The 21,177-nt window shown below is 39.2% G+C and overlaps 1 protein-coding gene across 1 annotated transcript; it reads left to right on the forward strand.

The window, feature by feature from the left end:
- Positions 1 to 1,354: 1,354 nt before the first annotated feature.
- LOC127426284 (mitochondrial 2-oxoglutarate/malate carrier protein-like) lies at positions 1,355 to 20,105 on the forward strand. The gene is made up of 8 exons (XM_051672995.1): positions 1,355 to 1,559; positions 3,022 to 3,174; positions 8,423 to 8,629; positions 10,190 to 10,280; positions 10,503 to 10,593; positions 13,707 to 13,806; positions 14,152 to 14,203; positions 19,450 to 20,105. The coding sequence occupies exons 1-8, from the start codon at positions 1,477 to 1,479 to the stop codon at positions 19,603 to 19,605; spliced, it is 933 nt and encodes a 310-aa protein (XP_051528955.1). The 5' UTR covers positions 1,355 to 1,476; the 3' UTR covers positions 19,606 to 20,105.
- Positions 20,106 to 21,177: the final 1,072 nt, after the last annotated feature.

Raw genomic sequence — 21,177 nt, forward strand, 5'->3', positions numbered from 1 at the left:
TAAAACTGTTAATCGAGTTTATAATCCTGGGTTGTTCCATGTTCCACACTGTTCATACTTCACACTGGGTAAAATATATACTATCATTGCTTTATTGTTATATTCATTTTGTCAATTTAAAACTAAATAAATTCTGCAGGCCTCTGTAACACTGGGGAAGAATATATTCTTTGAAAGGAGTTTCGACATTAATATAAATCCATGTGTATTTGAGTCACATTTTAACTTATAAAAAAACATATTTTGCATAAAGAAATAATCATATTATTATTATTAATAATACTGCTCTGTGTACTAAAAATAGCTCATCACATAATGAACTATTTGTGGAGTTTACTACGATCAGATTGCTGTTTTATAAGAGAAGAGAGACAATTTTGCGACAGGTAGGTGTTAGTGATGGGAAGATCGGTTCATTTTACTGACTTGAATCTCTGAGTCTCGTTCAGCAAAATGAACAAATCTTTATTCAAGCCATTTCGTTCATTTGAGCAGAATTCAATTAAAATGTTACATTTTCAATAGCCAAATCCGCCCCAACACATCTCCTTACGCAAACTTTGATTATAGTCCCAATAAGGAAAAAATGATAATGCAGCCAAGGACAAATTATGAGAAACAGAAAGATTAGTTCACCTCTGGAATCTTCTTGTCCGATATAGCGTATAGCGACTGTCACGTGACAAAAGAACGAACTACTCGGATCAAAAGAGTTGAAAGGTGAACTAATCATTTCTGTTTCCTGTACAGCGCCTATGCGGTTTTCACGGAACAAACGAACGGAGGTTGCGCAATGCACAAGCGCGGTCAACACTACTCGTTCTTCTGAGTCACATAAAAGATACGTTCAAAATGAACGACTCTTTCATGAACGACTCTTTCATGAACGACCCATCACTGGTAGGTGTCAGTTTACGGCTCTCCCCATTCATTTGAAAGGTATCTGCAAAAGGTGACATGCTGTAGTAATGCACCAGTTGACCGTTACGCTCTCTCCAATGATAAAAGCGCGGAGGTTGTTATATTGGTAGCATTATTAGCTTTCTGAGGGTGTGCAGCTCAAATATTAATTTTGCTGTAACGCAGATGAATAACTGCCTTTCCCCCGGCTCGCATTTGATCTTTTTCTGCTAAGAAAACCACGAATTAGAATGAATTAAAATAAATTAACATTTAAATAATTAACATTTTAAGTATAGATGTTTTTCAAAGTATTTCTATCCTACATTTTGATATGTAGCACAGTGAAGAAAAAAGTCTGCCTCTTTGGCTTTAAGAAAAACGCGTCAAATTACGCGTCCCTTACGTGCTCGTCACCGCGAGTAAACGCATATGTCATTGGTCCAAGGGTGTTGTTCCGATTTGCGTGCGCGGCACCAGCGAGTCACCTTGCCACACGCAGCAGTAGCTGTATCGCGTTGAAGCGGAGTTGCAGAAGCGAAGGTGTCCTACAAAAAAACAAACAACCCCGCAGCCATGGCAGCCGCAGCGGACCCGGCCAAGCCCAGGCCCAAGACCTCGCCCAAATCCATTAAATTCCTCTTCGGCGGATTGGCTGGGTACGTATGTGTGCATACAGACATTGATGTGTGCGTGCAGCGGCTCTGTCTCTGAATGGGTGAAAGGTTATTGATAACGCGTTATTGATTATCCGCTATGCGAGGATTTGATTAGATGATGTCTATGTGGTGTGTCATGATTTTTTAAATTCTTTCTGACAGTTTTTGTTGCAACTGAAGCTGCAGGCCCGGGGCAAGCCTAATAACCCCGTGACAATCTGAACTTCAGCTTTAAATGTCACGGACAAGCGGCATGTGTTTGATCTGCTGTCATACATGGTGTTCCTATGGGAATCCTGTTTAATTGTTTTATCACAGTGTGAAATCAATACGAATGGGAATTCTCTCATTGGTTTCCAGCATAACACATCAGCTAAGTCTTTTACAAAACACTACTATTGTCAGTATGATTATCAGTTTGATTCTATAAAATTCTAATAATACACATTACACAATATCCAATTGGACTCTGTGGAATGTTGTTTTTCATTTATGTGCAATTCTAGGTCCCAGGAGTTGGTTTTAATTAAAACTGACAGATTTCAACCTTTTTCTTATATGAAGGTCACATTAATGTCCTGCAAACATTTTACCATGCCCTCATAATTGCTACTTTTCAGATGCCCTTTATAGATTTAATTGTTTTACCCTTGTCCCAGACATATTTGTTGTGTGCAAATAATTTATATATATAAATATAAATATATATATATATATATATATATTTATTTTTTTTTTTACACAACTTATTACTGTCCCAGACTTGTGGCATCATTTCCAATTTGATCCCATTAGGATTGATTCCAAATACTGTACACATTCTGAGGATATTTGGATTGGGACATTTTGGTCAGGTTGCATTTACACTGTGTCATGATTGAAATGTTGAAATATCTTTCATACTGAAATGGTCCTTTAGGCATGTTTTGACCAACATAAACACATTGACTCACAGAGACAAACATAAGGCCCTTAAATAATGCTGTTGCATATACACGCTGTACTAGAGCAAGAGTGAAAGGCATAATAGCCTTACATGAGCTTAAAATCAGCCAAAGTCTAAAGCATGCCACTTGAACGGCACTTGTTTAAAGAGGGGTTAATTTTAAAGGATTGACATTTATTTTACTTGTTGGATAAACTGAAATTCCTACAAAGCTAATTTTATGTAGGAGTTTAAAAGTCCAAAAAACAATTTCTTTAAATTCCTTTTCATGTCCTACAGAGATATTTTATTCTTTAAGGAATCATACTAGTGCTATTGGGAACTCTTGTGTTCCAAAAGATCTATTTTTGGTTTTGCTTTATGTTCTTGCATTGGAGTCCTTTAAGAAAACTCCCTTTAGGATCAGTTCCAAATTATGATAGAAAATCCTATAAGATTCCTTTAGGGATTTTGACTAGGCTGACACGGGATTTTGAAGAACTAAATAAACTAATACACATTCTCTCTGACTTTCAGAATGGGGGCGACAGTGTTTGTGCAGCCGTTGGATCTGGTGAAGAATCGGATGCAGTTGAGCGGTCAGGGCTCCAAGGCTCGCGAGTACAAGACCAGCTTTCATGCTGTGGGCAGCATCCTTCGCAATGAGGGTATCCGCGGTATCTACACTGGGTAAGAAAGGCTTTGTTCGCACTGCACACACATTGCATTTGGTTTTCAAATCTGATTTTTAGCACTGACTTTCTAGCAAGGAAATCTGATCGGTTTGTTCAGACCATGCAGTCAATATCCTGTGTATCTGCATTGGTTGCCATAGTAATGACTTAAGCATCACCACAATGCTGAGAGAGTAGCTGTCAGTAGCTATGTTTCCATCCAAGTTACAAGTTTAATTTAGGTGAAAAATCTGAATAAATTATCGTTTCCATCGCAAAATTAGTCACGATTACTCGATTAAAAAAATTCCTCTATTACAAAATTGCCGAATCAACAAATCGAAAATAATGTGGAATTCGAGGATCCGTCAATGGATGAGAGTCCAAACACATAACAACAATAGGTGTCAGCTGTGTGACAGCGCTTCACCTTAGATTTGAAAAACAATGCAGGACCTGATAAAACCATAACATCACTTCAAAAATGAGACATGACATCCAGTTTTTACAGACTCTCTGGACACACGTGGTAAGTTCACTGCATGCGATTTGCGTTGCTGCACGCCCAGATGCTTGAGTGAAGGTGAGTCATTCGTTTCCGTGAGGGACACGCGGAACACGGCAAAAGAAACACATTGGAATGCATTCTACACCTATTTATCTACACAGTCGTTTGCAATAGGCTTTTATGATGCAACATAAAATAATGTTATTACATAGACGTCTGTCATACTTGATTAAAGATGCACAAACACTAATAAGGTCTAATAAGGTTATATTCTGCAGATTGTAATCTGTGTAATTTATTTACCATTTAAATGTATATGCAATTGTCCTCATGTAAATTAGATTTCATGATGATTATGTTTGTAAAATTCACAATGCCCCACTTCCGATAAATATTTGATAGTTTATGGCCATTATCACAGGTAAAACTCAATGTGGGAATCCAGAGAACTTTATTCACTGAATAAAGCCGCTGTCAGTCAAAGCTCAACGTGAGCCGTTAAAGCCACAAAGCTGTGCATCTCGCACCCCACAGACACAATATAAACTTTGGCTTACCTGAAAGAGAAATGAGTGGAAATATCAGAATCAGAATGAGCTTTGTTGCCAAGTATACTTACACATACAAGGAATTTGTCTTGGTGACAGGAGCTTCCAGTGTACAACCATACAAAAACAGCAGCGAGACATAGATAATAATAAAAAATTAAAAAATAATTATACACACATATACATACATACACACATACACATGGGTAGTGCAAATCTAATACAATCTGTTATGTACAGTGTAAATACAAATCTATTATGTACAGTGCAAATGTTTTTGTTTTGTTTTTCCCCAGAGGAATGAAATGGCAGAAGAGGTTGGATGTGTTGGATAAATATAAGAAAGACTAACTGTGTATTGCACATAATTATTGCTCAATGGGGCAGTTTAACTGTTCATGAGATGGATAGCCTGAGGGGAAAAAACTGTTCCTGTGCCTGACGGTTCTGGTGCTCAGAGCTCTGAAGCGTCGACCAGAAGGCAACAGTTCAAAAAAGTACTGGGCAGGGTGAGTGGGGTCCAGAGTGATTTTTCCAGCCTTTTTCCTCACTCTGGAAGTGTATAGTTCTTGAAGGGGGGGCAGGGGGCAACCAATAACCCTCTCAGTAGTCCGAACTGTCCTTTGTAGTCTTCTGATGTCTGATTTCGTAGCTGAACCAAACCAGACAGTTATTAGAGTGCAGAGGACAGCCTCAATGACTGCTGAGTAGAACTGTATCAGCAGCGCCTGTGGCAGGTTGAATTTCCTCAGCTGGCGAAGGAAGTACAACCTCTGCTGGGCCTTTTTCACAATGGAGTCAATGTGGGTCTCCCACTTCAGGTCCTGTGAGATGGTAGTGCCCAGGAACCTGAATGACTCCACTGCTGCCACAGTGCTGTTTAGAATGGTGAGGGGGGTCAGTGTTGGGGTGTTCCTCCTGAAGTCCACAATCATCTCCACCGTTTTGAGCGTTTTCAGCTCAAGGTTGTTTTGACTGCACCAGACAGCCAGCTGTTTAACCTCCCTTCTGTATGCAGACTCATCGTCATCTCGGATGAGGCCGAAGACAGTGGTGTCATCTGCAAATTTCAGGAGCTTGACAGAGGGGTCCTTGGCAATGCAGTAATTGGTGTAGAGGGAGAAGAGTAGTGGGGAGAGCACACATCCCTGGGGGGCACCAGTGCTGATTGTATAGGTACTGGAAGTGAGTTTCCCCTGTCTCACAAGCTGCTGCCTGTCCGTCAGCTGGTAATCCACTGACAGATAGACAAGGGAACAGAGAGTTGGTGTAATTTATTCTGGAGTATAGCTGGGATGATGGTGTTGAAAGCCGAACTGAAGTCCACAAAAAGGATCCTTGCATATGTCCCTGGTCTGTCCAGATGTTGCAGGATATGATGCAATCCCATGTTGACTGCATCATCCACAGACCTATTTGCTCAATAAGCAAATTGAAGGGGATCTAGAAAGGGTCCAGTGATGTTCTTCAGGTGGGCCAACACCAGTCTCTCAAATGATTTCATGACCACAGACGTCAGGGTGACAGTTCTGTAGTCATTAAGTCCTGTGATTTTTGGTTTCTTTGGGATGGGGATGATAGTGGAACATTTGAAGCAGCATGGGACTTCACACTGCTCCAGTGATCTATTGAAGATCTGTGTGAAGATGGGGGCCAGCTGGTTAGCACAGGATCTAAGACATGCAGGTGAAACACCATCTGGGCCCTGTGCTTTCCTTATCCTTTGTTGTCGAAAGACGCAGCTCACATCATCTTCACAGATCTTAAGTGCAGGTTGAGTAGCAGGAGGGGGGTTGCAGGAGGTGTTGGTGTTTGTGTGAAGTGAAGGTCAGTGTGGGTGTGGGGTGTGAGATTGGGCCTTTCAAATCTACAGTAGAACACATTCAGGTCATCAGCCAGTTGTTGGTCCACCAAAGGGTTGGGGGCAGGAATGCTGTAATTCGTAAGTTGTTTCATGCCACTCCACACTGATGCAGGGTCGTTAGCTGAAAACTTGTTTTTCATCTTCTCAGAGTATGTTCTTTTAGCCACTCTGATTCCCTTATTCAGTGTGTTCCTGGCCTGATTGTACAATTTTATCCCCAACTCTGTAAGCATCCTCTTTGGCCTGATGAAGCTGCCTGAGTTCCACTGTAAACCATGGTTTGTCGTTATTAAATGTTAAATAAGTCCTAGTAGGAATGCACATATCCTCACAAAAACTGATATGTATCTCTCAATGAAGCAATTACTGTTAATATTGTATTCCGTGTTGCATGTAAGTGATAGTAAAAAAAACAAAACAACATTTTTTAAATTATAAATAAATGGCTTTTTATCTCCAATAAATTTGTTTAACCATGAATATAACTCATCCTAAATAAACATGATTGGTAAGCAGACATTGTTTCTGAAAAGATAAAATATTTTATTTCCATAGCCTGTTTTCCCATATTTGAGTTCCAAACTGAAATGGTTAGATTGTGTTGAACTACTTTGTAGGTTCTACTGGTTGTTTAGATCAGTGTTACTATCAGAAATAATTAATAATTATTTCTTTAGTTATTAATTAATATTTAAATTAAATAATAGAATCTAACTCATTAAAACCTCACACGGCGCACCATTAAATGTAGTGCGCCACGTTCAGGAGTGGGTTTGGTTATTAGCAATAATTAATAATTATCAAAGATAATTATTAAAATCAATAGAACATTGATGAGAATCAATGTTAGCTTTTTTAATCCTTTAAATCAACAATTATCAAAGATAATCATTAATCATTAACATTGATGAAACATTGATTAAAATTAACACTAGCTTATTGATCCTTCAAATTCAACAATTATCAAAGATAATTATCAATTATCAAAAATCAATAGAATATTAATAAGGATTAACATTGACGGCACCACCCTGGAATCAGGGACTAATAACCAGATAGTATAACAGTCTCAATATTAGATTGTTCTCTTAGGAAAATCGACATCTGAAGAATATCGACCTTCGAAAAGAAACAATGAAGGCTTGAATCCGAGCACTGACATCCCCTGTCAGCATCTGACACAGGTGTATGCAAAACAAACCAAAACACTTCTTTTTGAAATATAACAAAGTTTATTTATGTAATAATATCAATTAATAATCAATACAATGTAGTCAATAAACTTCCAACAAACTTGGTAGAACCAAACAGCACAAGCAGCCTAAAAAATGGGAACGGAGTGGCCGTATCACACATTTCCTTGAGCAGAAGAATATAGCACTAGAGATCGCTAGGTCTTTTCAAAGGGGAAAGCGAGAGCTTGAAAGAGCTGCGCTCTCGCATGCATGGTTGCCAGATTGCGTGTTAAATGCTTATGGAGGCACGTTGGGTCCCAATGCAAGAATAACTGAAATATGTGATGGGGAAAAAAAGCCGCGGGCCAGATGAAACCATGTGGAGGGCCAGATCTGGCCCATGGGCCATAAGTTGCTCACGTGTAGTCTAAAGGAACCCATTATATAACTAGGCAGGTTCACCTGACCCCAATAGGACATGTTTCTTAAGAAGTGTTTACATAAAATGTGCTCCACTAGACAGTATGCAACAAAATGCAGTTTTTAAGTGTTTAAAATGCAACGCTTGTGGTGGATCGTTGCAAAACAGTATGAGATGCAACGGCCAAAGATGTCCATCTGAACATGTGTGACTTTAGTGGTGGTGCTTCAGACTGAATGAATTTAAAGACACAACATTGATGCCAAAAAAACTATCAAAACGTCTTTTATATAAACTAGTAAGCCTCACTTATTTACTGTTGATATGCTGGAATTTTGGGCTATTTTGTCCCTGATTTTGCTGCCTGTCTGAACAAAGCCTTTGAGAGACATGCCAAATTGACATGAGAGGAAGGAGCATTGTAGATAGGGTGATGCACTTTTTCAGAAGGCAAGATTGTTTTTTCACTCTAGTGATAGAACAGATAAATGAATTTGAATGAATTTTTGAATGAAATTCATTTTTTGTGTTTTTAAGATTAATTTTTACCAGTGACTGGATGTGAGAATCTAGACAGCTGTAGCTGGACTTCCATACTGAGTGACTGTAGAAGGAGACCATAGCTTTACACAAGCAGTAAATATCTGATTAGGTTTAATTTGTATCTGAATTATTTCATATTCCTTTCTCAATACACACTTATTTTGTTCATGTCTCCATCTTTTCGATTCCCCATTTTCCGTCGTAGACTGTCTGCGGGTCTGTTGAGGCAGGCCACATACACAACCACCCGTCTGGGCATCTACACAGTACTGTTTGAGCGCATGTCCAAAGCAGATGGCACACCGCCCAACTTCTTCATGAAGGCTTTGATTGGAATGACCGCTGGGGCCACGGGAGCGTTCGTCGGGACTCCGGCTGAGGTGGCGCTTATTCGAATGACAGCTGATGGGCGGTAAGAATGGAACTGCATTCCACAGTATTTAATTTGACAACCTTTGATGTGACATTTAAAAAGAAATGGCAATATAATGGATTTGTAGAGCTACAAATTGGGACAACAGCCAGCAAATGCTTTAGTTTTGTGACTTTGTTTAAACAGCAAAAGTATTCTTCCCATTCAATTTCTTCATTGGGATTTCAAAAAAAGTCTTCATTAAAGAGACTTGAACCAAACCAACCAGCTCTGAGATGACATTAAAAAATATGAAAAAAAAAAAAAAACAATTATTAATGGGTGAAAAATGTCTTCCTCCCATGAAGTATTACAAATGATGTAGCTGAATTAGGGATGTAATGATGAATCGATCATTGATTAATCAGTGTTGATAATTTAATAGATTAAGGTTATTGATGGCTGATTGGTCAATTTCAGCACAAATTCGCTCAGTTATCAAACTGTCTGTACAGTCATCTGCCGTTATAGTGTGTTAAAGTACAACATGACAACAAGCGCTGTTGTCCATCTGTATCAATTCATCCGACAATCACGTCAGTGTTCACCAGGAGAGCATGCAGGTACACTTGCCTGAAGTCACCAGAGTGGCATGTTATGTGTATGTTCTGTATTCACACTGTTTGTAATTATTTGACTTATTTATTTATTTTTATTACGGTCTGAAGTAGTCCATGATCCACAACGTTACGTTTTCATAAACTCTAATATGGATCTTCTATACAAGTTATTATTAACAATAATATATTAACAGTAAATTAAACAATTCACAAATTCATACTAAACATTACCAAAATGTATTCAAATTCACTGAACTGAAAATATTTTAAGAGGAAAATACCAGTTGAACAGTAGGCTACATGCACATATAATTTGGTATCCTCCACATGAGTTTTGCGGTATTAATGTTTTATTGGTCGATTACTTGGTCGTTAATTTTCATGACAATCAATAGGAAAGTTTCTGAAAACTGACCATAAACTGAATAAAAAAAGATTGTACTGCATAAAACTAAAGAATTATAGTAATTTTCGATTAGGCCTATAATTAAGTATAAAATAGTATATTTTAAGTTAATTGTAAAATATTCAGATATATACAGATGTAAGTATTTGAGAGTTTAGGTTACGTCATTCATGGTGCTTCATGTGAGTGGCCTGTCACTGCTGTGTTCTTTTATTGCAATTTCTGTTTATCTGGTAACAGAGACTTCTCTGATTGGTGGATTATTCTTCAGGATTATGGGTAGTGTAGTTCTTCAACAGGATTTCAGCTATTAAACGTGTTTGTTTTTTTTTCTTTTTATTTTATTGTTGAAATTGCAGTGATTTCTATATTCTCAGAGCTCATGGTAGGTCTGTCTTGAATGGTTTTACATTATTGGTAAAAATCAATTTCTCTGTGGTGAAATGGATTTAGATTTTAACTTCCGTAACCTTACTGTTGAGCTGTATATTATCATCAGTCTGATATCTGTAGCCTGTTTCTCTTAAGTATTTAAGTATTCAGTAGCTTGTATTTTTCTAAATTATATCACTCCCTACTGGATCTTGTGCGCAGGTTGCCTCCAGACCAAAGGAGGGGTTACACAAATGTTTTCAACGCCCTCATCAGGATCACCAGAGAAGAAGGAGTCACCACACTCTGGAGGGTGAGCGAACGTGTGTGTGTTTGAAACTGAGAACATGGGCATTTTCTGAATCGGTAATATGTAATGTAGCCTACAATATTTTTGTATATTTTGTTACAAATAAGCAACTGTGACTTGATGTGCCTCTGTTACATGTGTATGCAGCTCCTTTTTTGTTGTTGCTTGATTTAATATTTTAAGACTATATATAGGATAATTTGTGTGTGTTTGTTTGTAATGCAGGGCTGTATACCCACGATGGCCAGAGCAGTTGTAGTGAACGCAGCCCAGCTTGCTTCATATTCCCAGTCCAAGCAAGCTCTTCTGGACTCTGGTATGATCTGCCTTTATCACAAACTTGTAGTGTCAGACATACTAAAAATTACGGCTCTGACCAGATTCTGATGGTAGCTGGTTTTACATGTTTTTTTCTGGTCTAGTTTGTTGATGCCATCTTTAAGCTGGTATGAGCTGGGAGATAGAGACAGGTGGACCACTGTTGTGATGCACTATAGAATCCATTCTCTTGTAAAACTTTTTTTTGTAAACAATTGTTTACAGACAGATTGTTTCACTTTTAATTGACTATGTCACAATTCCAGTGGGTCAGAAGTTTACATACACTAAGTTAACTGTGCCTTTAAGCAGCTTGGAAAATTCCAGAAAATGTCAAGCCTTTAAACAGTTAGCTTCTGAAAGGAGGTGTACCTGTGAATGTATTTTAAGGCCTACCTTCAAACTCAGTGCTTCTTTGCTTGACATCATGGGAATGTCAAAAGAAAACAGCCAAGACCTCAGAAAACAAATTGTGGACCTCCACAATTCTGGTTCATCCTTAGGAGCAATTTCCAAATAAAACAATAGTACACAAGTATGTACACCATGGCACCACACAGCCATCATACCGCATGGGAAGGAGATGCATTCTGTCTCCTAGAGATGAACGTAGTTTGGAGCAAAAAGTGCAGATCAATCCCAGAACAACAGCAAAGGACCTTGTGAAGATGCTGGAGGAAACAGGTAGACAAGGATCTATATCCAAAGTAAAACGAGTCCTATATCGATATAACCTGAAAGGCTGCTCAGCAAGGAAGAAGCCACTGCTCCAAAACCACCATAAAAAAGACAGACTACAGTTTGCAAGTGCACATGGGGACAAAGGTCTTACTTTTTGGAGAAATGTCCTCTGGTCTAATGAAACAAAAATTAAACTGTTTGGTCATAATGGCCATCATTATGTTTGGAGGAAAAAGGGTGAGGCTTGCAAGCCGAAGAACACCATCCCAACCGTGAAGCATGGGGTTGGCAGCATCATGTTGTGGGGGGCTTTGTTGCAGGAAGGACTGGTGCACTTCACAAAATAGATGGCATCATGAGGAAGGAAAATTATGTGGATATATTGAAGAAACATCTCAAGACATCAGCCAGGAAGTTAAAGCTTGGTCGCAAATGGGTCTTCCAAATGGACAGTGACCCCAAGCATACCTCCAAAGTTGTCTTAAGGACAACAGAGTCAAGGTATTGGAGTGGCCATCACAAAGCCCTGACCTCAATCTGATAGAAAATTTGTGGGCAGAACTGAAAAAGCATGTGCAAGCAAGGAGGCCTACAAACCTGACTCAGTTACAGCAGTTCTGTCTTGAGGAATTGGCCAAAATTCCAGCAACTTATTGTGAGAAGCTTGTGGAAGGCTACCCAAAATGTTTGACCCAGGTTAAACAATTTAAAGGCAGTGCTATCAAATACTAACAAAGTGTATGTAAACTTCTGACCCATTGGGAGTGTGATGAAAGAAATAAAAGCTGAAATATATCATTCAGTTTAAATGTATTTTGCTAAGGTGTATGTAAACTTCTGACCCACTGGAATTGTGATATAGTCGATTAAAAGTAAAACAATCTGTCTGTAAAAAAATTGTTGGAAAAATTACTCGTGCCATGCACAAAGTAGATGTCCTAAACAACTATAGTCCAAAACTATAGTTTGCTAATATGAAATCTGTGGAGTGGTTAAAAAATGAGTTTTAATGACTTCAACCTGAGTGTATGTAAACTTCTGACTTCGACTATATATATACACACACACTGAATATACATTGATGAGCCAAAACATTATGACCACTCACAGGTGAAGCAAATAACGTTGATCATCTCCTAACAGGGCCACATGTCAAGGTCTGGGTAGATTAGATGGGTGTTGAATGCAGGAGAAATGGGCAGGAGTAAAGATGTGAGCGACTTTGACAAGGGCCAAATTGTTAGGGCCAGACGACTGGGTCAGAACATCTCTGAAATGGCAAGGCTTGTGGGTTGCTCCCAGTCAGCAGTGGCGAGTACCTACCGACAGTGGTCAGAGGGGGGACAAACCACAAACCGGCGAAAAGGTGTTGGGTGCCCAAGGCTCATTGATGCGCGAGTGCAATGGAGGCTATCCCGGCTGGTCCGAACCGACAGAAGGTCTAATGTTGCCCGAGTCATGGAAAATTTTAATGATGGTAACAGGAGGAATGTGTCACTACACACTGCCTGCCGTTGAAAGCGCCTACAATGGGCACGCAAGCTTCAGAACTGGACCTTGGAGCAGTGGAAGAATTTCGCCTGGTCCAATGAGTCCCGTTTTCTTTTACATCACGTGGACGGCCGTGTACGTATGCGCCATTTACCTGGGAAGTGATGGCAGCAGGATGCACTGTGGAAAGACGACAAGCCAGTGGAGGGAGTGTGATGCTCTGAGCAATGTTCTACTGCGAAAGCCTGTGTCCGGCCATTCATGTGGACGTCAATTTGACATGTGCCACCTACCTAAACATTGTCGCAGACCAGGTACACCTCTTCATGGCAATGGTATTCCCTGATGGCAGTGGCCTCTTTCAGAAGGATAACACGCCCTGCCACACTACACACATTGTTCAGGAATGGTTCAAGGAACATGGTGAAGAGTTCAAGGTGTTGCTCTGGCCTACAAATTCCCCAGATCTTAATCCGAATGAGCATCTGTGGGATGTGCTGGACCAGCAGGTCTGATCCTCGGCGGCTCCACTTCACAACTTACAGAACTTGAAGGATCTGCTGCTAATGTCTTGGTGTTGGACACCTTCAGGGGTCAATGCCTCGGTGGGTCGGCACTGTTTTGGTGGCACTCGGAGGACCAACAGCATGTTAGGCAGGTGGTCATGATGTTTCGGCTCATCAATGTACGGTAATATATATATACGTCTACTGTATTGCAAGTATATAATGATTTCACTTTGTCACTTTCAAGTTTTTCAACACGAGTGAGTGAAAAATTGTGTTCAGCATCTAAATTTGATTTCAGATGAATTGGTACATGAGATTATGCTTGTCATAGAGTTCAGCAGACTAACCAAGAAAGTATGTACATGCTTTCTGAATTTACTTGTTGAATTGAAATGTACTGAACAGTTTCCGTCTCTTTGTGTTTGCTCAGGATATTTCAGAGATGATATTCTGTGTCATTTTTGTGCCAGTATGATCAGTGGACTGGTCACCACAGCTGCTTCCATGCCCGTAGACATTGTTAAGACCAGGTACCCTCAACATTACTTCCTGTGATTTCAAACTAGATAATCGGCTCCACCCATAACAATCACATTTTGACAAATATAAAATGAACACTAACTTGGTATGCACTTAGGTATGCATGCAAATTTGGTTGATATTTTTGTTATGGCTGATTTGCATTATGCAATTTAAGCAGCCTCTGTTTTTCTGTCTTTTATTTTCTCTCTGTATTAATGTGCTGCTGCTTAAAACTGTTTATCTTATTTTATTATATCTTTTATACCTTCTTACTAATACATACTAAATACCCAAATATGAAATCTTTAGAATCTCAAATATTTAATGCTTACATATGTATCTCTTTTTAAAAGAATCCAGAACATGAGAATGATTGACGGCAAGCCAGAGTACAAGAATGGATTGGTATGTTCTTTTCAACTCTCTCATTCTCTCTTTTTCCCGTTTGGGGCCGTTCAAACAGGACATGTTCTTATGTTCAAAAACAGCTTGCGTAACAGAGTAGAACAGACTGTAGGTGTCTCGAAGCATTTAAAAATGTTGATACAGCATCTGAAAAGCCAGATGTCCATTAGTGGGGTATATTGGTAGAATTGGTATTCATTTGCAAGTATCGTCTCAATCGTGGGTATGCAAATCGCCACCACATGGGAGGGAATGTGCGTTCCATCCACTTCACATTCAGAAGGAAAATGAGCAAGAGCTTGTTAATAAAAAGCTGAGTCCCTCCAGCCAGGTCTCCTAAGCAACCAAACTGGCCGGTTGCTAGGAAGGGGAGAGTCACATGGGGTAACCTCCTTGTGGTCGCTATAATGTGGTTCGCTCTTGGTGGGGCGTGTGGTGAGTTGTGCGTGGATGCCGCGGAGATTAGCGTGAAGCCTCTACATGTATGTGCTACATCTCCGTGGTAACGCGCTCAACAAGCCACGTGATAAGATGTGCGGATTGACTGTCTCAGACGTGGAGGCAACTGAGATTCGTCCTCTGCCACCCAGATTGAGGCGAGTCACTACGCCACCACAAGGACTTGGAGCGCATTGGGAATTGGGCATTCCAAACTGGGGAGAAAATACAATGTCCCCCAAAATTGAATCACATTTGTAATTTGTAAGATATGATTTATGCCTTATGTAATCCCATATATGCACTTTACAGATATAAATTCATAAACACATCATATTAACCTCCGTCCTGCCATTTACACGTGTGATTTTAAGCTAAGAGTTCTGTGGAGGAGATGATGGGTTTTCGGTCACCCGTTTAGTCATGCTGTCATGCAACTTTTGCCTATGTGTAGTGTTTTCACAAGAAGGATCAAAGATTTATTTACCGAGTTAAAGATTTGATTATTGGCTGAGAGAACAGACTTGCTACTAAATCGGTTGAATGTGTAATATACATTAGGGAGATATTAGGCCTAATCTGTGAATTAACAATGTGTATATAACATGACATATAATCAGACAACCCAAACAAGACCAACACTGACTGATATACAAAGAACAAAAATACCTGTATGGTCTAGAAATGTAACTGGTGTTTCATGAGGATGATATGAAGTAGACTGTTTCAAATATTCATCTTCACCCTGCAGCTGAACTGCTCTGATAATAATAGCCTAATAGCCATAGTGATCTTGCTTCTTTTCATATCAAATGGCATTATCATGTCAAATTAATGTTTACGTTTTGAAACATTACCTAATTAAATGTATACTTACATTTTGGATATTGAACAGACAGGTGTATAACTGGGGTTTAACAAAGTTTATTACGTCTCATTCGGCGCTTCATCTCTAAAGGCGAATTAATGAAAGAAAATGTGTTTGTTTTTTTACAGTGGGAATAAAACTAGCGCTCTGTCCCTTTACGAGAGCACATGCATGTTAAACAGTCTACGCTGCACAGAGAGAGATGATGATGAGACATATGCACGGAGAGACATGGATTTTCAGTCCTATAGAAAGAAACTGTTGATTTCTTGTGTTCCAATGTGTGGATTACGCATTTTCACCAACATGTAAAAACGAAAAATGTGGGAATTTCGTGCACTGTGAACACGGAATGTGCGGGGATACTTAAATTGTTGCACAAGACGTTAAATCCCGCTACGAAATTCATTAAGTGGGTTTTTTTCCTGCTATTTTCTACACATTGGTAATAGCTGCTGCTAAGACACTTGGAAAAGAGCGAGGACAGTGCTAGAAGAGTGCACTCGGTGTCTGCACACGACTGTGCCTTGGCGCTTCCAATATATTTTGCATTTGCGCATCTTTGCGAGATAACTATACTCGCGCTCGCTCCTCGGTTAGAAGACTTCGTTCACTCCATGTCATTTTTGAGCTCTCTCGCTTGTTGTTTGCTTGCACTAATGTTATAAATGTATCACTGGCCCGATTGGGCAAGCGACAGTTCTAGCAACTGGCCCAAATCTTTCTCATACTGGCCCCGGGCCATCAGGCAGTCCTTATTGTCGAGCCCTGTTGCAATGGTGCAAGTAAGATTGGAGATCTTTATAAAGATAATATTCTTATTTCTTTTGATAACCTAAAGGAAAATTATGAAATCCCCCAATCTCATTTTTTTAATATCTCCAACTACGTAGTTTTATCACCTAAGTGTTGGGAAAAAAGCATCTTTACAATATGCACAATTAACCACATTAGAAAAATTAGCAACAAGAAACCCCTATGATAAAAGACTGATAACTTATTTATGGTAAACTTTTGAGCAAAGCAAAGATATCTACATGGTTACATAAGAGAATTGCATGGAGTGATGACTTAAATATAGAAATCCTAAATGAGGAATGGAGATCTGCCTGCTTAAAAGCACAGTAATTCTCAATCAATACCAGACATAAATTAATACAATATAACATATATTACACCAGAAAAATTAAACATATCAAATATGTTATATTTGTATCAAATGTAATTCACATAAAGGTAACTGTCACTGTCTGTGTCTGGCAATGTGGAGTAATATACAATTTTTGGAAAGAAGTAATTGATATAATTTCTAAAGTAATAACGAAAATGGTCCCTCTGTGTTCTAAGCTTTGTATTTTAGGTGTATTTCCCATAAATCTGAAACTGAAGAAACATGAAGCTAAGTTGGTAGATCTACAGTGCTGGCCAAAATTATTGGCAAATATGAGCAAAGACGGCTATGAAAAAAATCTGCATTGTTTATCCTTTTGATCTTTCATTAAAAGAAAATCACAAAAATCTAACCTTTATTTGAAGTAAAACAATTGAAACAATTATTATTAAATAAATATTTTTCTCAAATGCATTGGCCATAATTATTGACACCCTTTTATTCAGTACTTTTTGTAACTTCTCTTTGCCAAGATAACAGCTCTGAGTCTTCTCCTATAATGCCTAATGAGGTTGGAGAACACCTGGCAAGGGATCTCCATGCAGAATCTCTACAGATCCTTCAAATTCAGAGGTCCATGTTGGTGGACTCTCCTCTTCAGTTCACCCCACAAATTTTCTAAGGGGTTCAGGTCAGGGGACTGGGATGGCCATGGCAGAACCTTGATTTTGTGGTCAGTGAACCATTTTTGTGTTGATTTTGATGTTTTTTTTGGATCATTGTCCTGCTGGATGATCCAACCAGGGCCTATTGTAAGCTTTCTGGTAGAGGCAGCCAGGTTTTAATTTTTTTATCTGTTGGTATTTGATAGAGTCTGTGATGCCATGTATCCGAACAAGATGTCCAGGACCTCTGGCAGAAAAACAGCCCCACAAAACTAAAGATCCAGCACCACATTTAACCGTGGGCATTGGGTACTTCATCTCTGTGTGCGCCAAACCCATCTCTGGTGTTTGCTGCCAGAAAACTCTTTTTTTGTTTTATCGGACCATAGAACCCGGTCGCATTTAAAGTTACAGTAGTGTCTGACAAACTGAAGACGCTTGAGTTAGTTGTTGGATGATTTTTTTTTTTTTAGACTTTCTGACCCCAAGACCCAACTAATTTCTGCAATTCTCCAGCTGTGATCCTTGGAGATTCTTTGGCCACTTGAACCATCTTCCTCACCGTGCATGGAGACAATATAGACACACGTCCTTTTACCGACACATGTTTGTTACATGCTAAATGATTAATCTCCATGTACTGGAAAAACATCTCTCGCCCTTCACTAAGCCAGTGGCTAAGAGAATTGTTAGTCTGCTTATCGGCTGAGAAAATGTCTTACGCTTTAAATGGAAAGATTTATCTATTTAAAATTTGGGGTTTATTTTTAGAATTTATAAATAAACATGACTTGCAGTTAGAATAGAAAAACATATTTTTATTCTTTGTTTTTTTTTTTTTTTTTTTTGGATGTCTGGATTTATATACAAATTTATGAATTAAATGTATTGGAATGTGGTGCTGTCTGATGATTTTATTTTGTGTGTGTCCCTGTTGATGTCCTTTCTGTTTATAATCGTTATTGTAGAGATATTTGTATTTTTTTCTGAGATGACAATCTAGTGGGGCAGTGGTGGCTTGGCCGTTAAGGCTCTGGGTTACTGACTAGATGCTCAGGGGTTCAAGCCCTAACACTGCCACGATGCCACCGTTGGGCCCTTGAGCAAGGCCCTTGACCCTATCTGCTCCAGGGGCGCCTGAAATGCCCCAGCCAATAAGATCTGAGATTTGGATCGTGTGTCAATAGCCACTGCAGTTAACAAAACCACCGCAATGCAGGTGAATGCAGGTTGCATTGCAGTGCGTACATCGCAATGCAGATTTCTCTACTGATGCAGCTTGTAGAGAAGTCCATGTAGGATTAGTGAGAGAACTTGCTTGCGTGCCTTATGTACTGAGAATTTATGTTTGTTTTGCAACTTTTTAACTTGAAGTAGTTCTCATCCGTGATAGGCGAAGGGGGCAGACCAGCTGAAAGGTGTCCAGGAGTAAAATTGATTGTCGACCAGCACTACCTATTGTAAAGGCAGAATGTGCTAACAGGGAGCATTTGCATCGCTTCCAGTGTGAAAGGGCCTTTAGGTTCTGGGATTTGAGCAAACTTCTAGCCCCAATTATTGAATTTTGCTGTGTAACTCATACTGCATTGTTTGTGCTACAGATGTGAATGAGGCAGCAAATTATGCAGCTTGTTGAGGAGAGGTATGGTTTGACTTTATACAGTGATTTTCATCTGCCGGATGATAAAACATGCAAAAAAAAAAAAGTCAGTCAGAACACCCTCGAGAGCAGTATAGCTGATGACCAACATAATGAATCATGATGTATGATACCATTTAATTATAGCAGATGAGGCATAAACAAAATTGCAGAACCATTTATTGTACACAATATTTACTCAAAAATTGTCTTCTGCTTGAATACAGAAAATAGTTATTTGATATTTTGAAAACAGAAAAGAAGAAATTGCCACTTCAGTTCGGCCACAGAGGAACAGTTATCAGGTTGATGCCAATAATCTCAAAATGGCCAAAAATCAGACTGGCCTGGCTAATATATTGGTCTGTCACTAGATTTAAACTTCATTTGTTGTTGTCATTTATTGTTATAGTTTGAATAAATATCTCCAAGTCAGTGTGTCATCATTACAACTCCCTCTGTTTTTTTTTTGTTTTTTTTTTCCATGTCTGATACATCTCTCTCTCTCTCCCTCTCTTTCTGTAGGATGTGTTGGTGAAGGTCATCAGGAACGAGGGATTCTTCAGTCTATGGAAGGGTTTTACTCCTTATTACGCTCGTCTGGGACCTCACACAGTCCTTACCTTCATCTTTCTGGAGCAGATGAACAAGTTCTACAAGATCTATTTCCTCGACTCATAGATAAGACCTTTACAACCACCAGGGGACAGCATAGGCCCAATCCATTTCTGATAGGCCAGTGTGTATACTCGTCTGTGAATGCTGGTTTTACACATTATGTTTCTCTTTTACATAAGGAGTGTATTTTCTGGATTTGAAGGCTAGTAATATGCAGTGGCTCAAGGGCACTGGATTGTGACCCTTTGCTATGGTGGTAGATGTGACGGACATTTGGACTCTCATATTACACAACCCATAGTTAACTGGCTTAGTAATACCTATACTGGCCCTATCTGTCTTTGTGTGAGCTTGGATCATTCACACCAAAGATACCCCCCTCCCCCCATTTTTGAATTATATTTATGTAATTCTACATCCCTCACCGCCACCTTCCTCTTTAAAGCTTTACTTTTCTCCAATTGTACTGATGTGCTAACAGACTTACCGTAGTTGTGAAGAGTCATTGTCAATACACAACACTGAACCAGAATTCTGAGTGAATCATAAAAGGTTTTTCTCTTTCTTGCCTCATAATTCATTTGATTTTAACCAGTGTGAACAAAACATTTATTTGAAGCAGGTATTTCGAAGCAGGTATTTCGCTTCATGTACAGCCATTTGAATGTTTGGGTAAATATTTACCTATTGAGATAAATTGGAGGAATTGGATAAAACAAAAGTGGTGGGCCACAAGACTCCCAATACAGTGACAACTTGTGAAAACTTATTAAGCCTTGTAGTCTCTTAACCTCAAATTACCGAGTCCTCTATTGTCCTACCACAAAGGACTGCTTTGCAATGAACATTTGGTAATGTTTTCTAATATTAAGCACAATTAACAGCCAATTGCGGTATAATAAAGATAAAGAGGTGTGCAAATGCCAAGACCACACCAACTCCACCTTGTTATGCAGTAGTGAAGTTTGAGTATTTGAGTAGCATTAGGGACACACTTTATCTTAGTTGTCTTTAACTTCTATGTACTTTAGCATTTGATACAATGTATTTATTATGTACATTACTGTTGGTGCATTGTACTTACGTTTAAAGTACCTGCATTCAATTACATCTGTAGTTACACTTTTAACCTTATCCCTAACCCCAAACCTAACCCTACCCTTAACCCTACTTCTAAACCTACCTGTGCCTCAACCTTGGTAGCTGCAAATGTGAATCTTGTGAGAATTTTGCAGAACAGCATGTAGTTACACAATAAATACATTGTATTGTATGTATATTCTAAATGTTAGTACATAGTAGTTGAAGACACCTAATATAAAGTGGGACCGAATGTACACTGCCTGACCAAAAACAAAGTTGCATACTCTAATATTTAGTTGGACCGCCTTTAGCTTTGCTGGCATTTATTTCCATCCAGAGTTGCATTCATTTTTGGCTGAGATCTTGTATTGATGACGGGAGAGTCGAACCTTTGGGACGTAAAGTCTTCTCCAGCACATCCCAAAGACTTTCCGTGGGGTTAAGGTCGGGATTCTGTGGTGGCCAGTTCATGTGTGAAAATTATTCCTCATGCTCCCTAAACCACTCTTTCACAATTTGAGCAAGTTGAATCTTTGCATTGTCCTGGAATAT

The sequence above is a fragment of the Myxocyprinus asiaticus genome, chromosome 3 (genome assembly GCF_019703515.2).
Source record: "Myxocyprinus asiaticus isolate MX2 ecotype Aquarium Trade chromosome 3, UBuf_Myxa_2, whole genome shotgun sequence".
Lineage (NCBI taxonomy): Eukaryota > Metazoa > Chordata > Actinopteri > Cypriniformes > Catostomidae > Myxocyprinus > Myxocyprinus asiaticus.